The sequence below is a fragment of the Furipterus horrens genome, unplaced genomic scaffold (genome assembly GCF_987537825.1).
Source record: "Furipterus horrens unplaced genomic scaffold, mFurHor1.1.pri manual_scaffold_2, whole genome shotgun sequence".
Taxonomy (NCBI): domain Eukaryota; kingdom Metazoa; phylum Chordata; class Mammalia; order Chiroptera; family Furipteridae; genus Furipterus; species Furipterus horrens.
Window position 1 is genome coordinate 99221019 of NW_028327172.1, and position 19822 is coordinate 99240840.

At 45.1% G+C, this 19822-nt stretch overlaps 1 protein-coding gene across 1 annotated transcript in view; it reads right to left on the reverse strand.

Moving 5' to 3' along the window:
- SCD5 (stearoyl-CoA desaturase 5) overlaps positions 1-19600 on the reverse strand; it is a 207217-nt gene extending 187617 nt beyond the window's left edge. The window contains exon 1 of the mRNA XM_090267912.1: positions 19062-19600. Within this exon, the coding sequence (XP_090124038.1) occupies positions 19062-19293 (232 nt within the window). The 5' untranslated portion in view covers positions 19294-19600. The remainder of the gene's footprint in view (positions 1-19061) is intronic.
- Between the last annotated feature and the right edge of the window lie 222 nt (positions 19601-19822).

Genomic DNA, 19822 nt, shown 5'->3' on the forward strand with positions numbered 1-19822 from the left:
TACTCCATGAAACAGTTAAAATTTAGAAGTTCATTTCTATTTCAGGCATGGAACTTTTAAAAAAGAGTATTTTCCATTATCTACCCATGCCAAGAGAATACTATGTTGGTTATAGTACGGGGGCACATCATGGTGTTCCTCTGAGTTATAAAAGGTAGGAGGATCAAGACTGGGTCCTTGATTTTTTACACAGTGCCTGGCTTAAGAGGCAGCTAGAATGCACACCTGGACTTTTGGTATATGCTAATAAACCTAGCCCTGGACTTAGCCATTCCCAAAGGATATGTTTTTGGGTTTTTTTGTTTGTTTGTTTTTGTTTTCCAAAGGATATGTTGATGGTCTGAACCCAGTCCCAGAGGAAATGGTAATGGACCTAGCCCAATATGTTAACTAATCTGGTGTGGGAGAGGGAGAAGCAATGAGATGTAAATGACCTACTGAATGTGTTGATAAGCAAACTTACCCTTACCAAGGTGTGTTTGACAAGCATAAAAAAGGGTGCCTGCAGAAGTGCAGGTGGCGATTCCTATGGGCCCAGGAGGAAGACCAGGAATCACCTCTCCCCTATTCCCTTGCTCCTAGGGGCCCATGAGGAGGACCAGAAGCCATCCTTTCCTCCCACTTCTCTTGCTCCTACGGGTCATTGAGTCAGTCTGGGAGTTGCCTCTCCCCTTAACCTCCTTCTCCCTTCTTTTGGTCACTCAATAAACAAGTAATTTGCTTCCACAGCAGTCTCTGGGTGATTTCTCAGAGCAGGGTTGCCCTGACAAGAACCATAAGTAATTAACTTCTTGCTTAATAAATGCTTTTTGATGATGATGAGGAGGATGCTATTGAAGATTACCTTGCCCATTGGGTCACAGGTTGCATTTATAAGCCATTGTATGAGATCATTCTAAGAAGAACCAACTAACAATAGGAGTCACAAAAATGGGAAGATAGAGAAACAAACCCCCATCAAAAGGAAAGGTAGAATCCCCAGAAAGAGTGCTAAATGAAATAGAGAGGAGCCAACTATCAGATATGGAATTCAAAACATGGATTATGGAGAAGTTCAATGAGCTCAGCAGAAACTACAAGGAACTCCAGAAAAACTACAAGGAACTTACTGAGAATTACACCAGCATGAAAAAGAACACAGAAGCTATCAATAAGAGCCAGGAGGAAATGAATTGAAGAACACAGTAGAAGGAATTAAAAGCAGGCTAGAGGAAGCAGAAGATCAGATCAGCGAGCTGGAAGACAATGTAGACAAAAACTCACAGACAGTGCAACAAAATGAAAAAAGACTGAACAAAACTGAAGAGGCTTTAAGACAGCTGCAGGACAACATGAAACATAATAATATCCATATCATAGGAATTCCAGAAGGAGAAGAAGAGCAAGGGATAGAAAACCTCTTTGAAAAACTAATGAGAGAAAACTTCCCTAACATAAGGAGAGAAAGAGTCACGCAAGTCCAGGAAGCACAAAGGGACCCAATGAAGATGAACCCCAACAGGCCCACTCCAAGACACATCATAATTAAAATGGCAACATTCAAAGACAAAGAAAGAATCCTAAAAGCAGCAAGTGAGAAACAACTAATAACATACAAGGGAGCTCCAATAAGGCTATCATCAGATTTCTCAGCAGAAACACTAAAAGCCAGAAGGAAATGCCAAAAAATATTCCAAGCAATGAAAAACAAAGGTCTACAACCAAGAATACTCTACCCAGCAAGACTCTCATTCAAAATGGAAGGTGAAATAAGGAGTTTCCAAGACAAAAGAAGGCTAAAAGAATACATCTCCACCAAACCAGCATTGCAAGAGATGCTAAAGGGTCTGCTTTAAGAAGATGAAGAAACAGAGAGACAGAGAGAAACACGAGTTCCAAGGGAGAAAGTCACAATGAAAGAAAGAAGGAACTTTTACCACTTGCAAGAACATGGATGGAACTAGAGAGAATTATGCTTGGCAAAATAAGCCAGGCAACGAAAGAAAAATACCTTATGCTAACACCTATTACAGAAAACTAATGAACAACACAAACAAATGAGCAAAATTGAACCAGAGGTATGTAAACAAGGAATAAACTAAGAGTAACAAAGGGGGAGATGGGAGGGAGAGAAGGGAGTAAGAAGGGAAAGGGCCTAGTCAAAGAACATGTATAAATGACCCATGGACATGGACAACTGGGTGGGGACTGAATGTGGGAGAAAGGGGGGCAGGGTGCAGGAAAGCAAGAGGGGGAAAAAAGTGGGACAACTGTAATGGAAAAACAAACAAAAAAATTTTTAGTGGGGGAAAAAATGAAAATATAAAGAATGGAAATACAAGTTCAGTGAATATTAGAAGGACAAGGATTTTCCTTCACAGTGTATATTTTTCTCCGTATCTGATCCCCTCAGAGTTTGGCAGTCTAAAGAAGTAAGTAATGACAGAAGTTTCTTTGCATAAAACTAATAAGACCAGTCGTTAATAGAGGTTTTGTTGACCAAGACTTTAACTAGAATGTCATGCCTAAAGGAGACATGCTTGGGCTCTGGTTGTTACCAAAAAGCCCTGAGGAACTGGGATTGACTTTCAAAGGTAATAAAAGTCCACGAGATAAAAGGCCTGGTACCTTGGTTGGATGTGCGGTCCATGGCAATCTTTCCAGGGAAGGGATGAAGGTTGTTTTCTTGAAAGATGGCTAGAAGCAACCTTAAGGCACAATGGAAAACCAGAAGGACTTGTAAAAGACAGGTGTTTACAGTCAAGGCTGAATGCCAGGTATGTGGTTCTGCTTCTGTGCCCTGAAGGGCAGACTGAAGGTCACCCTAAATGTTCCTTGTGTAAGTTCCAGCAAAGCAGAACTAAAGATCATAAGTGATCACTTTCTGCTCTTGTTGTGTTTATGCAAACGAACAGGCTTAATTAAAAATGGACTGAATGCAGTCCCTTTAATGACAAGGAGGGTAATCTTAGGGAGAAAAATCGTGATTCAAGGAAAATCAGAATGCTCAGTGGTAGACTATAAAGTAGTGCAGCTAACCGTCTTAAAAGTTTCTTTTCATTTAAAATTTGCTTTCATTTGAAAGTTAAACTATGTCTGTGGTATCATCAAAGATGTTTAATTTACAGGCAAGAAGAATGTCAAATGCCTTGCAACTGGATGTGTTCCCAATAAGACAGTCCTACAGATTTAAAGACTTGTTTGTAGGTTATGTTACATAAATTAACATGTGTTTTCTGTTTTCAAAGGGCATAAGCCTATGATCTCATTACCTGAGTGATTGTCTGTATGTATAGGCCTCACCTAATCCTGTCTGCATAGCTGCCTCTTGAGACTCAATGGTTTGGCTGAACTAAGTGGCTGGGTTGGTGAAGAATGGGGTGGTCTGTGGGCTTCACTTTAAAACAGGTTTCTCTTTTCTGTCCTAATTGATTGGACAGAAAGAGCCCAGAGGTCTGATAGCGGGGAAACCTAAAATATTTCCCTCAGCCCAAACTAAGTATAATGGGTAAAAGGGTTTTGGACAGGTGAGATGTACCTGGCACACCTTCCTCCAAAGAAGCCCATTTTTTCCCTAATGTGGAACATTGAAAAATTAATACCTGTCTTTTGTCATCTAGGGGTTATGTATTGAATGATGACTTTTAACGCTGTTGCCAAATCTGTTGCCTCCAGAATACAACAAGGATGCCAGCCTGTTAAATCAAGCATGCCGTTGTCCAGGGACAGCCAACCGACCTGGAGTCTGCACGATCCTTCTCCATGTGGGAAGGCCACTCTCCCCTGCACACCCCCACTCTTATTAGGGATTTCTGGACCCAAGGGTAGGTAGGACAACAACCATGTCCAGCTTGAAGCAGCTAGAGGAGCTCGAGACCTTCGCCCATTGTCCTTTATAAGATTATAAAGGGTCTTAAGTCTGAGAAGGAGGGATTGTTATTTTTTATTGTTAAAAGAATTAATTATTTTTTTGAAAAAGAGAGGAAGAAGAATATATGAAAGGGTGAGGCAGGAGAGCTTGTATGTACGACCCATGGGCATGGACTTGGTGGGGTATTGTTGGGGGAGGGGGTGCCAGGCGGAGGGGAGCAAAGGGGAAAAAATTGGAACTATTGTAACTCTTAGGTTCAGTAAGAGCCTCAAAAACCCCCATCCAATAAGTTGATTAGCAGGAAGTAAAAACCACAAACAATGACTATTGAGCAGTCCAGTGAAAAGTTCCTCAAATCTTGCAAAGCACCAGTAGGAGGTAGAAAATTTTTTACTCCCTTATTCTATTCTTCTCCCCAGCAACATGCCCAATAAATCACCAAGTACCTTCTCCCGAACAACATACCCAACAGAACACCAAGTGCCTCGTTGTTCCCACCATTGTTTGCGCCTTTACCCCCAGACTCAACCCATTGTTCCTGCCGTTACCCCCAGGCCAAAACAATCACTAGGTGCCCCGATACCCTGTTCCAGTCATCCTCTATCCCTCCCTTTAAAACCTTGTCAGCCTGTGCACCAGCTGCTATTCTCTCCTTTGAGACAGTCCAGCAGGTTCCTCTTAATAAACCTTGCATCTCAGCTTCCTTGGTTTCGGTCTTTACTATTTCTAACAGTAACAATATAATCAATAAAATATACTTTAAAAAAAAAAGCCATTGTCTCTTTAAGGAATCAACCTGAAACTAACATAGTCAAATTGAAAGTGTATGATAATATTCATATAATAGGCAGTGGTATAGGAAGAAAATAAATTTAAACCTGAGTTGTAAACTCTATTCTTGTCTGGCCTCATTTCCAAGTCCACTGGTATTTGATTTCTTTCCCCATTTCAAGAACACTCTCAAAAAATTTCCATAATTTGAAAGATCTTGATTACCACATCAATGTCACCTACCAATAAAGAAAGTAATGACCAGCTCCTAATACAAGCCACCCAAAAACCACTACAGGGGCATCCATTTAACACTTACCTTAAGTAAGTGCTTTACACACAGGACCTCAATGCAAGGCTTTTTATTAGGGATAAAGAAGCAAGCCAGTGACTCTCAAACCAGTAGGAGATAATTAACAGATGAATCATAAAAAAGGGGTAAGGAAATGACATTCTGCAGCTCCTCACACATATATCTGGGACCAAACACAGAGAAATGGGAAGGTGTAGCTAGATAACTTTGCAAATAAGTTGGAGATAGACCTATAACTAGATTATCCTTAGTTAATCACACCCTGAGTTCGTCGGCAGCCATCCGTCTCGAGAGACGATGGTGTAGCTTCTTAAGAGTCTATCTGCACCGCCGAGAATGGCTGTGCAGTCCGACTCGGGAGTGACATGGCATCTGTCTCCTCCCGTGTTGAATCGACATCCTGTGATGACGCTGAAGCTACAGAGCCTGGGCAGGGTAATATGGAGGGTCTGCTGTTGCCCATGCAGCAGACCCCCCCTCTCTTCGCAGCTGAAGGGTCCAAGGGAAAGACGGAGTCGATACAGCTTGGGTTCAGGTGCGCCGCAGGAGTTGCCGGTGTTGACTACAACGTCAAACCGCCTTAGGGACTCCGGCTCCGGATTTTCTGTCGGGGTTTACTCCCTTAGCCTTTCCCCTGAAGAGGTATGCCGCAAGGCAGCGGAGGTTTTTTGGAGTCAGAGTTAAGTAGTTAATTATGTTAGATTGTGAACACGGATTAACCAGTAATGGAGAAATGGGGGAGAAGGAGAGGGGAGGGGGAGATAATCACATTAGTATAAAACCAGTTTTCTTTGTCTACTTCGCACGCACATGCTCCTGGCTGGCAGTGCGCCTGACTCTGCAGACTCGTGAATAAACTCCTCACTTTGCTGCTGAAGTCTTTGTGAGTATTTCTCACAATTTGGGGGCTCATCCAGGATCATCCAGCTGTGTGTGAGAAGGGGCTCTGAACTGAGGTGGGGAGACGGGTCCTACCCGCTTTTGGGTGGCCTGTTCAATCCAGGGCCGACCCACCTCACAGTGTCCATAAACAGTCCTGAGACTTCTTGTTGGGACAGCAGTAGAACTGACGCAGGGGTGGGGGGTGGGGGGAAACAAAAGTAAATAATGCAGTAACCAGGCAACCCCGTGCATGGGCCAAGGTAAGAATATTGGGTTAATTACTGCCTTGGTGGTTGGGCATCCTCAGAGATTGAATGTGTGTGTGTGGCTGAGGGCTGTGAGCAAGAAACTTCCAATATGGGGGGTTGAGCTCACAGGTTTGTGTGCAAGAAATCTTCAGTACGGGGAGTTGAGCACACAAGGCGTGGACAAGAAACCTCCAAAAAGGGGGGTTGAGTTCATGGGCAGTAGGCAAGAAACCTCCAATATGGGGGGCTGAGCTCACGGCGTTTCCATATACAAGAAATCTCCAGTAAGGGGGACTGGTATACGGGGTCTGTATAAGAAACTTCCAATATGGGGGGTTGATTATACAGGGTATGAGCAAGAAACTTCCAATATGGGAGGTTGAGCTCACGGGTTCATGTTCAAGAAATCTCCAGTAAGCTAGGGGTTGAGGATACAACCAGATTCAGCCACAGCCACAGGAATCAACTGAAGATAGGAAATAAAAATTCTAAGCCTAGGGAAATTAAAGAATTAGGGAAAATGTTAGAGCATTGGGGGAGAAGATCCCTGGACCCAGAATAAAAAAAACCAAAAAACAGAAAATGGTAAAATATTGCTATCTCCTTTGGCCAAAGAAACCTAATAAGGGGCAATCTGTTTTCTGGCCACAATTTAGGTCTGATGAAACTTGGGTTTGTCAAGCCCTGATCTTATATGTGAGTGATCAGGGATCAGTTTCTAAGGAATAGAAAGGAATATGCTCTTGCTCGTTACAACCTACCAGCAGGTCTATAGGTTTCTTCCCTATAAAAGAAAAAGAAGATAAAGCCTAGGACCCTCTGCCTTGTCTCCCGCCACCTTACAGCCCTGGCCAGCCAGTAGCCAACTGGGGATAGGCACCATGGACAGACAGTACAGACAAATCAGGCCAGGGACACCTAACAGGTGCCCAACTGGTAGTCATGCCCACAACACCCACGGCACTGGCAGGAACTTACTCTAGATTAAGAAAAGAATTAGAGCAATGTAAGCAAGACCTGAAGAACTTTCCCCTTCCCTCAGAGCAGCCAATGCTTCCCCTTAGGGAGGTCTCCATGGGCCCAGGACAAATTGGATATGTCAAATGCTCCTTCAACAAGCACTGAAGTTAGAAACTTCAAGCGCTATATGAAGCACTTGGTAGAGGGACCCCTTTAGATTGGCAGAACAATTAGATCAGTTCCTTGGACCCAGCATATACATGTGGATGGAATTAATGTCTATACTAGATATCTTCAGTGGGAAGAGAGGGGAACGATCAGACAGGCTGCTATGAGGATATGGGAAAGGGAACATCCTCCTGGTCAGGGAATTGTCCCAGCCAAACAGAAGTTCCTCCATATAGACCCTGAATGGGATAATAACAGGCCAGAGGATAGGGCTCAAATGAGAGACCTTAGGAGCCTCATCATCAAGGGAATCAAGGAGTCCATTCCCCAAGCACAGAATGTCTCCAAGGCATTTGAGATACAGCAAGAAAGAGATGAAACTCCATCAGCATTCCTACAGAAGCTCAGGGACCAGAAGATAAAGTATTCTGGTCTAAATACAGAGAATGCTGTAGAACAGGGACTCTTAAAAGTTACCGTTGTAACAGAAGCTGGCCAGATATTTGTATGAAATTGCAGAAGGTAGATGAATAGGCCAGATATAACAACTGAAAAATTCCTCAGGAAATCTCAGAAAGTGTATGCTAGAAGAGAGAAGAAGGAACTTCAAAAAGCTGCAGGATATCTCTGCAAATCTAAGAACTTTTAACTGCCAGATACTGAGTTTGAGTATAGTCCTTCACAGCGTGGAAAAGAACAAGGATTGGAAACATGTTATGGTTAAATCTAAAGAAGTAAAGGGTGTTTAGAAAGTTTGTAAATGCTGCAGAAGGTCTGTGGAAAGTCATAATGATAAAAAGGAAACAGTTATGGAAGTTTTAAACCTGAGAAAAGGAAACCTCAGCTGCTTGTGTTCTAATTTTATAAAAGCATATTTTGGTCTGTTCTGTTGTGGAATTCTCTGTATCTGTTTTTGACCGATGAGACTAGGAAAGGTCATCTGTAAACTGGTCCACAAAAATTCCTTTTGCCACCCAGGATCCAGGAAGGGTCATTCAGGGCTGATGAGTGCTTCAGCCTGGGCAAGTGAACATGTTTCTGCCAAGGGTTCATGTCTCTAGGAGGCCAGTGGATACATTGGAGAGAGAGGGCCTAGCTATCTGTGTTTTGAATTATTGCTCTGTTCATGCTTTGAAAGGAAAAATTGAGGTTTCCTAGGGAAAGTTAAAACTTCACATGAAAAAAAGGGAACCAGGGAGAGTCTAAGGCATGAAAATGAAAATGTTTGTTAGAAGTTTATAAAGGTTTGAAAAGAAATTGTATGGTTTTAGTAATGAAAGGTATAATGCACGGAAATGCAATTTTGAAGGACAAGGATTTTCCTTCATGCCTTTATATTTTTCTCCCTAGCTGAATCCTCCGGTATTTGGCATTCTAAAGAAGTAAGAAATGACATAAGGTTCCTTTGCATAAAACTAATAAGACCAGTTGCTAATGGTGGTTTTTGTCAACCGAGGCTTTGACTGGGATGTCATGCCTGAAGGAGGCATGCCTAGGCTCTGGTTGTTACCAGAAAGCCCTGAGGAATGGGAGTTGACTTTCAAGGCTAATGAAACCCAAGGAGGAAAAAGCCTGATACCTTGGTTGATTGTGCAGTTCATGGCAATATTTCTAGGGAAGGAACAAAGGTTGCTTTCCTGATAAATGGCTAGGAGGAAACTTAAGGCACAGTGGAAAACCTGAAGGACTTGTAAAAAGCATGGGTTTTACAGGCAAAGCCAGATGGCAGGTGTGTGGCTCAGCTTCTGTGCCCAGAAGGGAAGACTGAAAGTCAACCTGAAGGTTCCTTCTGTGAGTTCCAGTAAAGCAGACTTAAAGATTATATGAAATCAATTGCTGCTCTTTGTTGTGTTTATGCAAATGAATAGGCTAAATTAAAATTGGACTTAATGCAGTCCCTTTAATGACAAGGAGGGTACTCTTAAGGAGAAAAATCATGATTTGAGGAAAATCACAATGCTCAGTGGTAGACTATAAACTAGTGAAGCTAACTGTCTTTAAAAGTCTGTTTTCATTTAGAAGTTAAAACTAGGTTTGTAACATCATCAGAAATGTACAGGCAAGGAGGACCTGTCAAATTGCCACTGTAAAATATCATTCCAGCAAAGGCCCTGTGACCAATGCCTCTACGGTCTTATAGATTCAGACCCTGATTTGTGGGCTATATTGTGTGAATTAACAGATGTATTCTTCCTTCTGTTTGCATAGGACATAAACCTATAATCTCATTACCTGAGTAACTGTCTGTACATATAGGCCTCACTTAAGAAGCCCATCTGCATCATGGCCTCCTGAGACTCAATGGTTTGGCTGAACTAAGTGGTTGGGTTGGTAAAGTGTGGGGAAGTCTGTGGGCTTCACTTTAAAACTGGTTTCTCCCCTGGCTGCTATGGCTAAGTGGATTGAGCGTCGGCCTGCGAGCCAAGTGTTGCTGGTTCAAGTCCCAGTCAGGGCACATTACTAGGTTGCATGTCAGGTCCCCAGTTGGGGATGCGAATGAGAGGCAACCACACAGTGATGTTTCTCTCCCTCTCTTTCTCCTTCCCCCTCTCTCTAAAAATAAATAAATAAATAAACAAACAAACAAATAAATAAATTATTTAAAAAAACAAACTAAACTGGTTTCTCTTTTTCTGTCCCATAGCTTGGACAGAAAGGGTCCAGAGGTCTAAGAAGTGAGAAATCCTAAAATATCCCCCTCAGCCCAAACTAAGTTTAGACAAAAGGGCTTTGAACAGGTATGACATGCCTTGCACATCTTCCGCCAAAGACACCAATTTTCTTTCCTGATGTGGGACATTAAAAATTAATCCCAGCCTGTTTTCATCTAGTGGTTATAGTTTTAATTATGCCTTTTAACCCTGTTGCCAAATCTGTTGCCTCCAGAATATGAAAAAGATTTCAGTTTATTCAGCAGTGCCAGCCCTTGGAAACTGAGCATGCTGCTGCCTGGGACAGCCAACTGACCTGGACTTTACAAAATCCTTCCCTGTGTGGATAGGCCACCCTCCCCTCCTCACTCCCACTCTATTAGGAATTTCTAGACCCAAGGGTAGGTAGGACGATGGCCATGTCCAGCCTGAAGCAGCTAGAGGAGGACGGGACCTTCGCCCATTGTCCTTTATAAGATTATCAAGGGTCTTAACTCTGATGGGAAGAATTGTTACAAAGGAAGGTCCCCCAAAATTCCCCAGAGCCTGCAGTTGGGGGCGGGGGTGGTGGAGGAATAGGACAGCTTTCAAGATGCCTTTGTATAGCTATGGTTGGTAGCTAGTATCTTAGTTATACAAATGGCTTTGGTTCTTCCAAGGCACCAAGGAGATGGGAGGGATTTTGACTATAAAATGGTGATGAAAAAGAGGTCAACAGCCCCTCATGGATCATTCGATCCTCACATCTATATCGGTGCCATTGGAGTCCCTAAAGGAATTCCAGAGGAGTTTAAGGCTAGGAGTCAAACAGCAGCAGGGTTTGAGTCAGTCCTCTTCTGGTGGTCAACAATTAATAAGAATGTTGATTGGATAAACTATATTTATTATAATCAGCAGGTATTTATTAATTATACCATGGATGCTATAGAAGAAATAGCTCAACAGACGCCACCAATTGAGTGACCTGGGAGAATAGGATGGCACTGAATATGATGCTAGCAGAAAAAGGAGGTGTATGTGTAATGCTTGGGGGACAGTGTTCCACTTTTATCCCCAATAATATAGCTCCGGATGGGACTATCACTAAGGCTCTACAGGGACTGACCACCTCAGTAAATGAACTAGCAGAAAAACTCAGGCATTGAGAATCCTATAACAGGATGGTTAGAAAACTGGCTTGGCAATTGGAAAAGAATGATCACGTCAGCTCTTGTCCCCTTCATAGTAGTAGCAGGCGCCCTTACTGCTTTAGGCTGCTGTATTATTGCCTGCATCAGAGGTTTAGTTCAGAGATTAATTGAGACTACATTAACTAAACAAATGCCAGTAATTTACCAACAGAATAATCTCCTCCTCCTGGAGGCTGAAGAAAATCCTTGCTGTGAGGCAGAGAATCAAGAAATCCTCATGAGGTTTGAAGAACAAATTAGAGGTTTAAGTAGTCAATTTTCCAAAAGAGACATGGGGAATTGTAAGGGATAAAGAAGCCAGTGACTCTCAAACCAGTAGGAGATAATTAACAGATGAATCATGGAAAAGGGGCGAGGAAATGACATTCCGCGGCTCCTCACACATATCTCTGGGATCAAAAGGAGGAAAGATTGTCATCACCAAACATAGAGAAATGGGAAGATGTAGCTAGATAACTTTTCAAATGAGTTGGAGATAGACGTATAAATAGATTACCCTTAGTTAATCACACCCTGAATTAAGTAGTTAATCGCATTAGATTGGGAACCCAGATTAACCAGTAATGAAGAAATGGGCAAGGGGGGGGGGCATTAGTATAAGACCAGTTTTCTTTGTCTACTTCCCGCGCACATTCCCCTGGCTGGCTGTGCGCCAGACTCTGCAGACTCATAAATAAACACCTCACTTTGCTGCTCAAGTCCTGTGTCCCGGTGTTTTATTGTGAGCATTTCTCACACAGACAAGGTAAAACTAAAGGAGTTCATCATCACCATGCTGTTATTACATGAAATGTTAAAGGGAACTACATTTAAAAAAGGAGATCAAAACTATGAACATTAAAATGACAACAAACTCACAACTATCAACAATTGAATCTAAAAAAACAAACCAAGCAAAGAAGCAGAACAGAGACAGAATAAGGGACAGGTATGGAGATCACTTGGAGAGTTATCAGCTGGGAGGGGTGTGGGGGAGAATAAGGGGAAAAAGTGCTGGTATTAACAAGCATAAGTTGGTTGGTACAAAATAGGCAGGGGTATGTTAAGAACATTATAAGAAATGTGAAGCCAAAGAACTTATAGTCACAACTCATGGACATGAACTAAGTAGGGGGATTGCTGGAGGGAATGAGAATACCAGGCAGAGGGAGCAAAGGGAAAAAAAATTGGGACTACTGAAACAACATAATCAATAAAATGTACTTTAAAAAATATTAGACAATATATTTTACAACTGTGTTGGTATAAAGATAATTGTAACCTAGGCTAGCTTTATAATTATATATTTACTATCATAGTCTTCTGTTTTTCTCGTCCCCAGTGAGATATTATTGCTAACCTCCCCTCAGCTATTTTCAGCCTGAGGGGCCCAACTCCAATGTATTTGCCGCAGGGCCTCTCCTGAAAAACTTCAGACTCACTCATCCCTCCAATAAGCATCTAGTCTAGAAATTGGGCTCCAGGCCATTCTATCAGAGTAGAAATCACTGGCGTGTGGGATGGGCTGAGAGGAGGAGGTAAGAGGCAGGCAGACACTGAAGGGCAGCATGTCCATAAGCCTAATCTCCTCCCTGTCCTGCTGGTCTTGCTGAATCTTCCTGGTCCTGGTCACCTCCAACCTTACTGAACCATCAGTGACGTTAGAAAATTTCCCTATCACTTAAGCCATTTGAAGTTGAGTTTTGTGCTACTTGCAGTCCTTGAACCACCTGCTCTGTCTCTCTCCCCTTAAGAGCTCTTCTCACATGGTTCCTTGTGGCTACAATGCCATCTCTCCCAAACACCTGGGTCAGCCAGCCAAGGGCTACCTGCCAGGCTCAGTTGACTCTCTCCTCCTCTGGGGAGGCTCCCCAATTCTCTGAGCTGGTGCTTTGTAACTAATGCTGCCTTGGCTGTTATACCACCTGTGCACCTGTCTGTTCCTCCAGCTGGCCCCTAAGTACCATGAAGTCAGAGATGGTGCCAGTGCCCAACAGGTAATTGGTGGGTAATAAATATTATTGTACAAGAAAATTAAATCATGATTCTTATGGCTTAAAAAAAAAAAAAAAAAAAAAAGCCAGGACATCACTCCTAGAGATTCCAATTCAGTATGTCTGGGTAAGGCTTCTGAAAATTTAAAGGCTCCCCAAGTGATTCTGATGTGTGGCCACTTTTAACAATCATTGGAATGGCAGAAATGAATGAATTAGTGGATGAATGAATGTCACTGCACGTATCCTCACAGTTGTGAGTGTCCCACTCATGGTCATTCACACACATATTGGACAAATGACAGGCATTTATGAGGGAGGATAGCTGGTACCTGTTGTTGTGGCCACCAATCCACTGCCAGGAGAAATAAAACCAGAGACACACCACTTTTACCCCTGACCAGGGCTTACTGACACCCAGGGAGAAGTCTGGAACAAATCTCAGCATTTGAAGGATGAGATAAAGGGTGGGATGGTGGGACAGGAAGCACTGAGCGCCTATAACTGAGGCACCAAGGCTGACAAAGATCTGTGCTGGCTTCCTAACCACCCTCTTTACTGTATTGTCTCATTTCCCTCCAGCCACTAGCTGACTGTCATTGTCTTCATAGTGCAGTTGGGGACACCGAAGTTAGAGGGGGAGAGTTTTCTGCCTAAGGCTGAATTTGGGACGCTGAGCTTGTAACTCAGGCCCTCTGACTCCAAAGCCCATACTCTTAATCCCAGAGTTGTGGCACTTCCATAGAAACGTGACATGTCGCAGCAGAGGGATGCGTAAGACTGCACACCAGAGACTACAGGATGTCAAAATAAATGCTCAACAAGAATAATGCCACCCAAAGACAATCTTGGCTTTTGTAAGTCCCTAAAGAAACCACCATGGATGTGTCATTCTTTTGTAAATCTGTCAATGGCTATCATTTTATATAACACACAAATAAAGATAAAAAGAGAACTAAAGCCTTATAGCAAAGTCATGATCAAATATTTGGGCTTAAAGATTGTGCCTTCCATTTGAGCCACAAGTGCTACAATCTCAGACAACCAATGAAGCCAGCTAAGTTTCACACTGTGGGCCTCCATCATGGGAGGCAGTAAGAGCAGAGAACATTGAGTGTCTACTCTCTGGCGGGCCCTTTATTTTATACGTCAGTTCTTAAGACAACTTTCAACTCAGTGTTACTGTCCCCATTTCCCAGATGAGGATACTGAGGCCAAGAAACTGGTAAGGGACATGTATAAAGTTCAACTAAGTGGCAATGCTGGGATTCCAGGCCTGGTTTCTACTCTGCTGCACTGTTTCTCATTTCATGATCACAGTGTAGTCTGCAGTGACTTTGACCAGTTTTAGAAAAAAAACTGAGCTAATAATGTTCACCTCAACCTATATTTATACATGTTAGGACTACAAAGCCAGCAAAAGCACACTCTATTCTGTAGGTTTTGCTGTTCTCCAGCAAAGGTTTTTAGTGCTTGTTCATTTATTAAAAATGCAAAAGTTGCAACAACAATGAGCTGGCAATTACTGGGTTTAAAAGGAAGATTCATTTACATTTTTCAGTTTTTTAGTAGTTTAACTGAGCATTAATTTTAAGATGACTCAAGGAGACAGGAAGGGGAGGGTATAAAAACTGAGACCCTAAAAGATTTAGAGAAATGATTTGGCCCTGTTTTTACTGCAACTGTCCCTTAAGAAAAACACTAAAGACCAGGTGAGTTGTCAGTTGAACAACAACAACAAAAAATTCTTATCTACAAAATAGTGGCCTTTTGGAGGAAAATAGAATGAAAGAAAAGGGCATGGGGGAGGGAGAAATTGCGTTCATTTCTCTTTGGGGACTTTGAGAAAGAACCCTTGTTTCCAAAGCCAAAGCAATATTTCCCCATGCAAGAGAAGCAATGAAGCCAAATACTGTGCCAGCTTTGTAGAATGCATTGTGCTGCAAGAGGATCTTTTCTTCTCCCACTAAAGAAAAACAGCCAGCCCCAACTGATATGACTTGCTGCGTTGGGTGTTCGCAAACTGAAAGGTCACAGTTTTCATTCCCCGTCAGAGCCTGGGTTGCAGAACAGGTCCGCATTGGGGGCATGTGAGGGGCAACTGATTGCTATTTTGCTCCCTCTCTTTCTCCCTCCTTCCCTTTCTCCTTCCCTCCCCCTCTCTAAAAGCAACTAAAATCTTTAAAAAGAAAAAGAAGAAAAAAAAGAAAAACAGCCAGTATTAGGACCAATAATAACAATGGCAGCTGACAATTACTGTACAACAACTGAAGGCCAGGCACTGTGCTAAGTGATTTACATATATTATCTAATTAAGTTCTCACAACTTCATGACCAAGTAGTGTTAATATACTCATTTTAGTGTAAAAGCTGAGCTGTAAAGATGTTTGTCTGTCCAAGGCCATGCAGCTGGTAAGTAGAAGAGCAGGGATTCACATTTAGATCTGTCTCTCTCTTGAGCCTTGTTCACCCTAAAAAATCTGGACGCAAGACAGAAGTCCCTGGTCACACATTCTTGGGGCTCCTCAACAACCTTAGGGACTTAACCTTAGGGAAGCAGCACAATCCAACAGACATTAGGACCAACCCAAGTGGAAGGTGCCCAATGTCAGGTTAACTGATGCCTGACAAAAGACAGCTTCTCTTTGGGCAGCTCTCAGAATCACCCAGAATTTGACTGATGGACCAGCACTTTCCAAACTCCTGCCTCTCCTGACACCCCCCCTGCCTGCAGACTGCTTTGTTAATCCCTGCCACCTCTAAGCTCCCTCCCTATAGGCTGAGTCCCACCCAGAATGGTCCAGATGCTTCAGCAACCAGGACACCAGAGACAGAGAATCCTGTATTGGCTTAATAATGGTCATGTTTGCCCAGGCAGGATGGAAGAAGGGAGCAAATCACTGCTTTTCATGCCTGGTACTGTTGCTGAAGTTGTCCTATGAGGAGAAAACCCCATGATGTCACCATGAGACACCACCTTTACCCCTAAACAGGACTCAGGTGACATTTTGAGAAAAAGCAGAAAAGTTCTTGCTATTTCTGGAAACCAACAGCCAGAAGGTCTGGAGACAAGTTGGGGCAAACTCCCTGGAAAAGAGTCCCAGAAATTCTACTTTGATACCACGACTGCTCCTTACTCCCCTGTTCTACTCATCTTGGGATTCAGCACATGGACTAGCTACCCCTTAGGCCAAAACCCTCAAACCAGGCACTTTCATGAGCTCAAGGCTGCAGGTGAAGATTTTTCCTCCAGTTGGAGTTTGCATTCTGCTCTTGAAAGTCATAAACTCATCCCTCAGGATCTGTGGGCACCACTCAGAACACTGCAAGGATAAGGAAAACAACTTGTTCTGTCCCAAAGGACAGTCATGAAAAGGTGGGCGGTTAGGCAGTGAAGGAATATGGACTGAATAACTTGATGGGTCTTCCATAGATGACATTTTACCACCACGCAAATTACTCTCTGTACATTGCACAAATCCTCTGATGGGTGCACTGCATGGATGCCTCTCGTTTCCAGGGCAACCTCACCTGGGGTGGGGGCATAGATAGAGCCAGTGAGGGAGGGGGTGAAAAAGGAACCTAGTGAGGGGGAAATTGTAGGTCAAGACACCAGAGCTTGCACGGAAAATAACCCTGAGTCGACAGTGCCCCTAGTCTTCCAGTTGCCCTAAATATCCTAACCACAGCAGAGCCGCGATCTTCTTTCACAAGGTATCCATCAGATAAGATTCATTTGTTTGGAATGTTTCTAAGTCACAATTTTGAAACTTGAAACTACAACACCTACCATTGCCTGCTCTTTTTCTTTTTTTAGGGACACAATTTTTTTTTCAAAAGATTTTTTAATTTTTAGAGAGAGGGGAAGAAACATTGATCAGTTGCCTCTTGCATGCCCCCAACCAGGGACTGGCCTGCAACCCAGGCATGTGCCCTGACTGAGAATTGAACCAGCCACGTTTCGGTCTGCAGGCTGGCACTCCATCCACTGAACCATACCAGCCAGGTCTCGGAAGAGAATTAAGATTAAGAGAATGGAGCTGATGAAAAGTAGTTAAAGGAGAAGACTATGCAGGGAGGTACATGGATGGGGTTTGGCAACATCACCACAAAGAGGAAATCAGATTCCTTCAGTGGATTTATCTGGGGAGTCTGGGGCCAAGGGAGGTGTCCTCTGGCCAAGGTCTTTCAGAACAAAGATTCTGTCTTCACTACAGAGAGCAGCCCAGATAGGGCAGAGGTGATCTAGTAAAGCTGAGGAGGAGGCCTCATCCTTGTGGCTCCTGGGGTGCCAGTCAGGGGGGTACAGTGGCTGTAAGGAATGGAGCCCCAGACATGTAACATAATATCTTAAGTGTTCACTTCTCCCTAAGCTCTCTCTGACACTGAAGCTATTAAGCTAAGCCCCAATGCCCCAGAGGCAGGTGGGCTCTAAAATCCAACAGTACTGCCCCGGGAAGGGGAGGCAGGAGCTCCATAGAGGTTCTGGGGCAATAAAGGCTTTGGCTGGCTGGGTAGAAGTGTGTTCATGAATAAATGGCTGGACATCTTACAGTTTAGTCATTTGGAGATAAGAAGGAAGACAGACCAAAATTAAACCAATGCAAAATAAATACCAGGGAGAAAAGGACACAGAACTGAGGAGGTGCATTAAGTGGGGAAGGGCTGAGCAGGGCGTTTGCCAAAGATTTTAGGGAGCTTCAAAAGGCTTTATGATTCCCACAGACTCCAGCCCCTCTCACCACTTTTCAACTCTGCATCCCTCCCTCAGCCACACTCCGATAAAAGGTACCCAGGGTCTTCATGGGTTTGCTTCCAGAGCAGGGACTGCAGGATTTCAAGGAAAGGCTTGGAATCCAAGTGGCCCCATTATCAACCTAGGCATTTGCAGCTGGTAATATGTCAAATAAGCAGCTTTGTAAAAAGAGGTCTTTTTATTTTTTCCTTCCTCTTCCCCTCTGGAAATAAGAGTAGGTTTTATTTCTCCTGCCCCGGTTCCTTGGTAATCTCAGAAACCGAGCTGAAAGAGCTTCTTCGAGTATCTCGTCAAAGTCTCAGCGCAAGAGATTATGCATTCTTGCGCTTTTTGTCCGGGTTACTGCCGCTCTGGTGATCACGGCCAAAACCGGTTACTGGGGCTTGGGGCTCTTCCAGGTGGTTCAGAGGTCAGCGACTGGAGTCATACAAGGCAGGTAATGAGTCCCTGGCGTCTGGGGGCGGGGGGGGGTGGTGGAGGACTGGAGGGGTTCGAGGGATGGTGGACTTCTGGGTTCTCTCTCCTGATGGCAAGAATGGGGGTGCTAAAAAGAAGAGTGGCAGGAGAGCCACAGGTGTGGTGACAGACCAGCACTGGCCAGAGGGGTACAGGGCTTGGAGGAGGCTCTGAATGACCACAATCGGAACTGAGTGCTGGAGGAAGCGCTCTCAACGTGAGCTCTCTGTGCTCACCAGGAAGAGCTTCTAGGACCAATATAAACGCAACTGAACATAGAAGACCAGAGAGGGGGCAAGTGATTGGGGCCTTGCAGAAGCTGGTATCTTCCACCTAGTACGCGAAATCAAGACTGTTCCTGGGCCAGGTCTCTCCGCCCCTCTTCACTTCCTTTCTTGTCCTTAACTTGGCCCCAAGGTCCGTGGCCCGCGGAGGACACCAAGAAGCTGAAAGGCGGCAGATAGGAGAGACCCCGGGACCCGCACGGGCAACACAATCGACCCGCCTGTCTTCCCTCGCTCAAAGGCGGTTCGGCGGGTGCACAGTGTCTTCCCTCGCGCGCCTCTCTGCGCACAGCTGTGGCGCCGCAGGACTCTGGGTCCCTCCCGCTCTCCATCGGGGAAGAGGACAAATGCGCCTGCTCAGGCAGACAGCGGGGGAGGCAAAAGTTGAAACTATTTGGGCAGAAATACCTGCCCGTCCCAAAGGGAGGGCAACTGCAAGCCACGGGGATCGGGGCGCCTGGGGGAAGGCGAGTCGAGAGCGAAGGGGACTCCCCGCCGCCAGCAGCCGAAGCACGACTCCGCGCGCTCCGGCGCGGCCTCGCCACGGTGCCCGACTTACCCCAGAGCAGTGTAAGTGGCTTGGCTTTGGGGATGAGCATCAGGGAGTACACCGCGGCCAAGTGGAGCAGGCTCATAAGGACGACGTTCCTCCAAACGATGTCCTGCCGCCGCTCGCGTGCACCCGGCCTCTCCTGGCCGCCGCCGCCCTCCGAGCGCTCGAGCCCCGCACGGCTTTCCTCCGCGGCGTCGCAGAGGAGGACCTTCCCCTGGTCGGCGGTCCGGCCTGGCATGGCTGGGAGAGGTGGGCGCCGTCGGCGGCGGCGGCGACAGCAGGCAGGCAGAGCTCTGCCTGCGCGGATCTCTCCAGTGAGGGCGGGGGCCACTGCCTTTTAGAGGGGATCTCCACACCCCCGACCCCGCCTTCCCGGCCCTTCTCTGGTTCCTTCTCTCTTCAGGCGTTCAGCATGGCCTAAGGATGCAAACCTGGGAGCCCGGCGTCTGTTGCTGGCGTATCACCCATGCCGCTAGCTGCCGGGGCGGAACTCAGCTGCAAGGAAGAGGGTGCGAGAGCGAGGGGCGGGAGGGGCGCGGAGGACCTGGGGGAGGCGGGCGAGCGGGGAGCGCGGCGGCAGGGGTGGGGGGTGGGGGGTAGCGCTCGAAGGGAGTCGGGTAGAAAGACCTGCATAGCTATAGCCAATCACGATCGCCTGTGGGGCTCTTAAAGAGAAAGGCTCCCCCTTGGCCCCCGCTGCCCTGGCTCTCCAGAGCCGGGCTGGGGATCCCGCTGGGCAGGCGGTGCGCAGCCTGAGATTGGAGGTG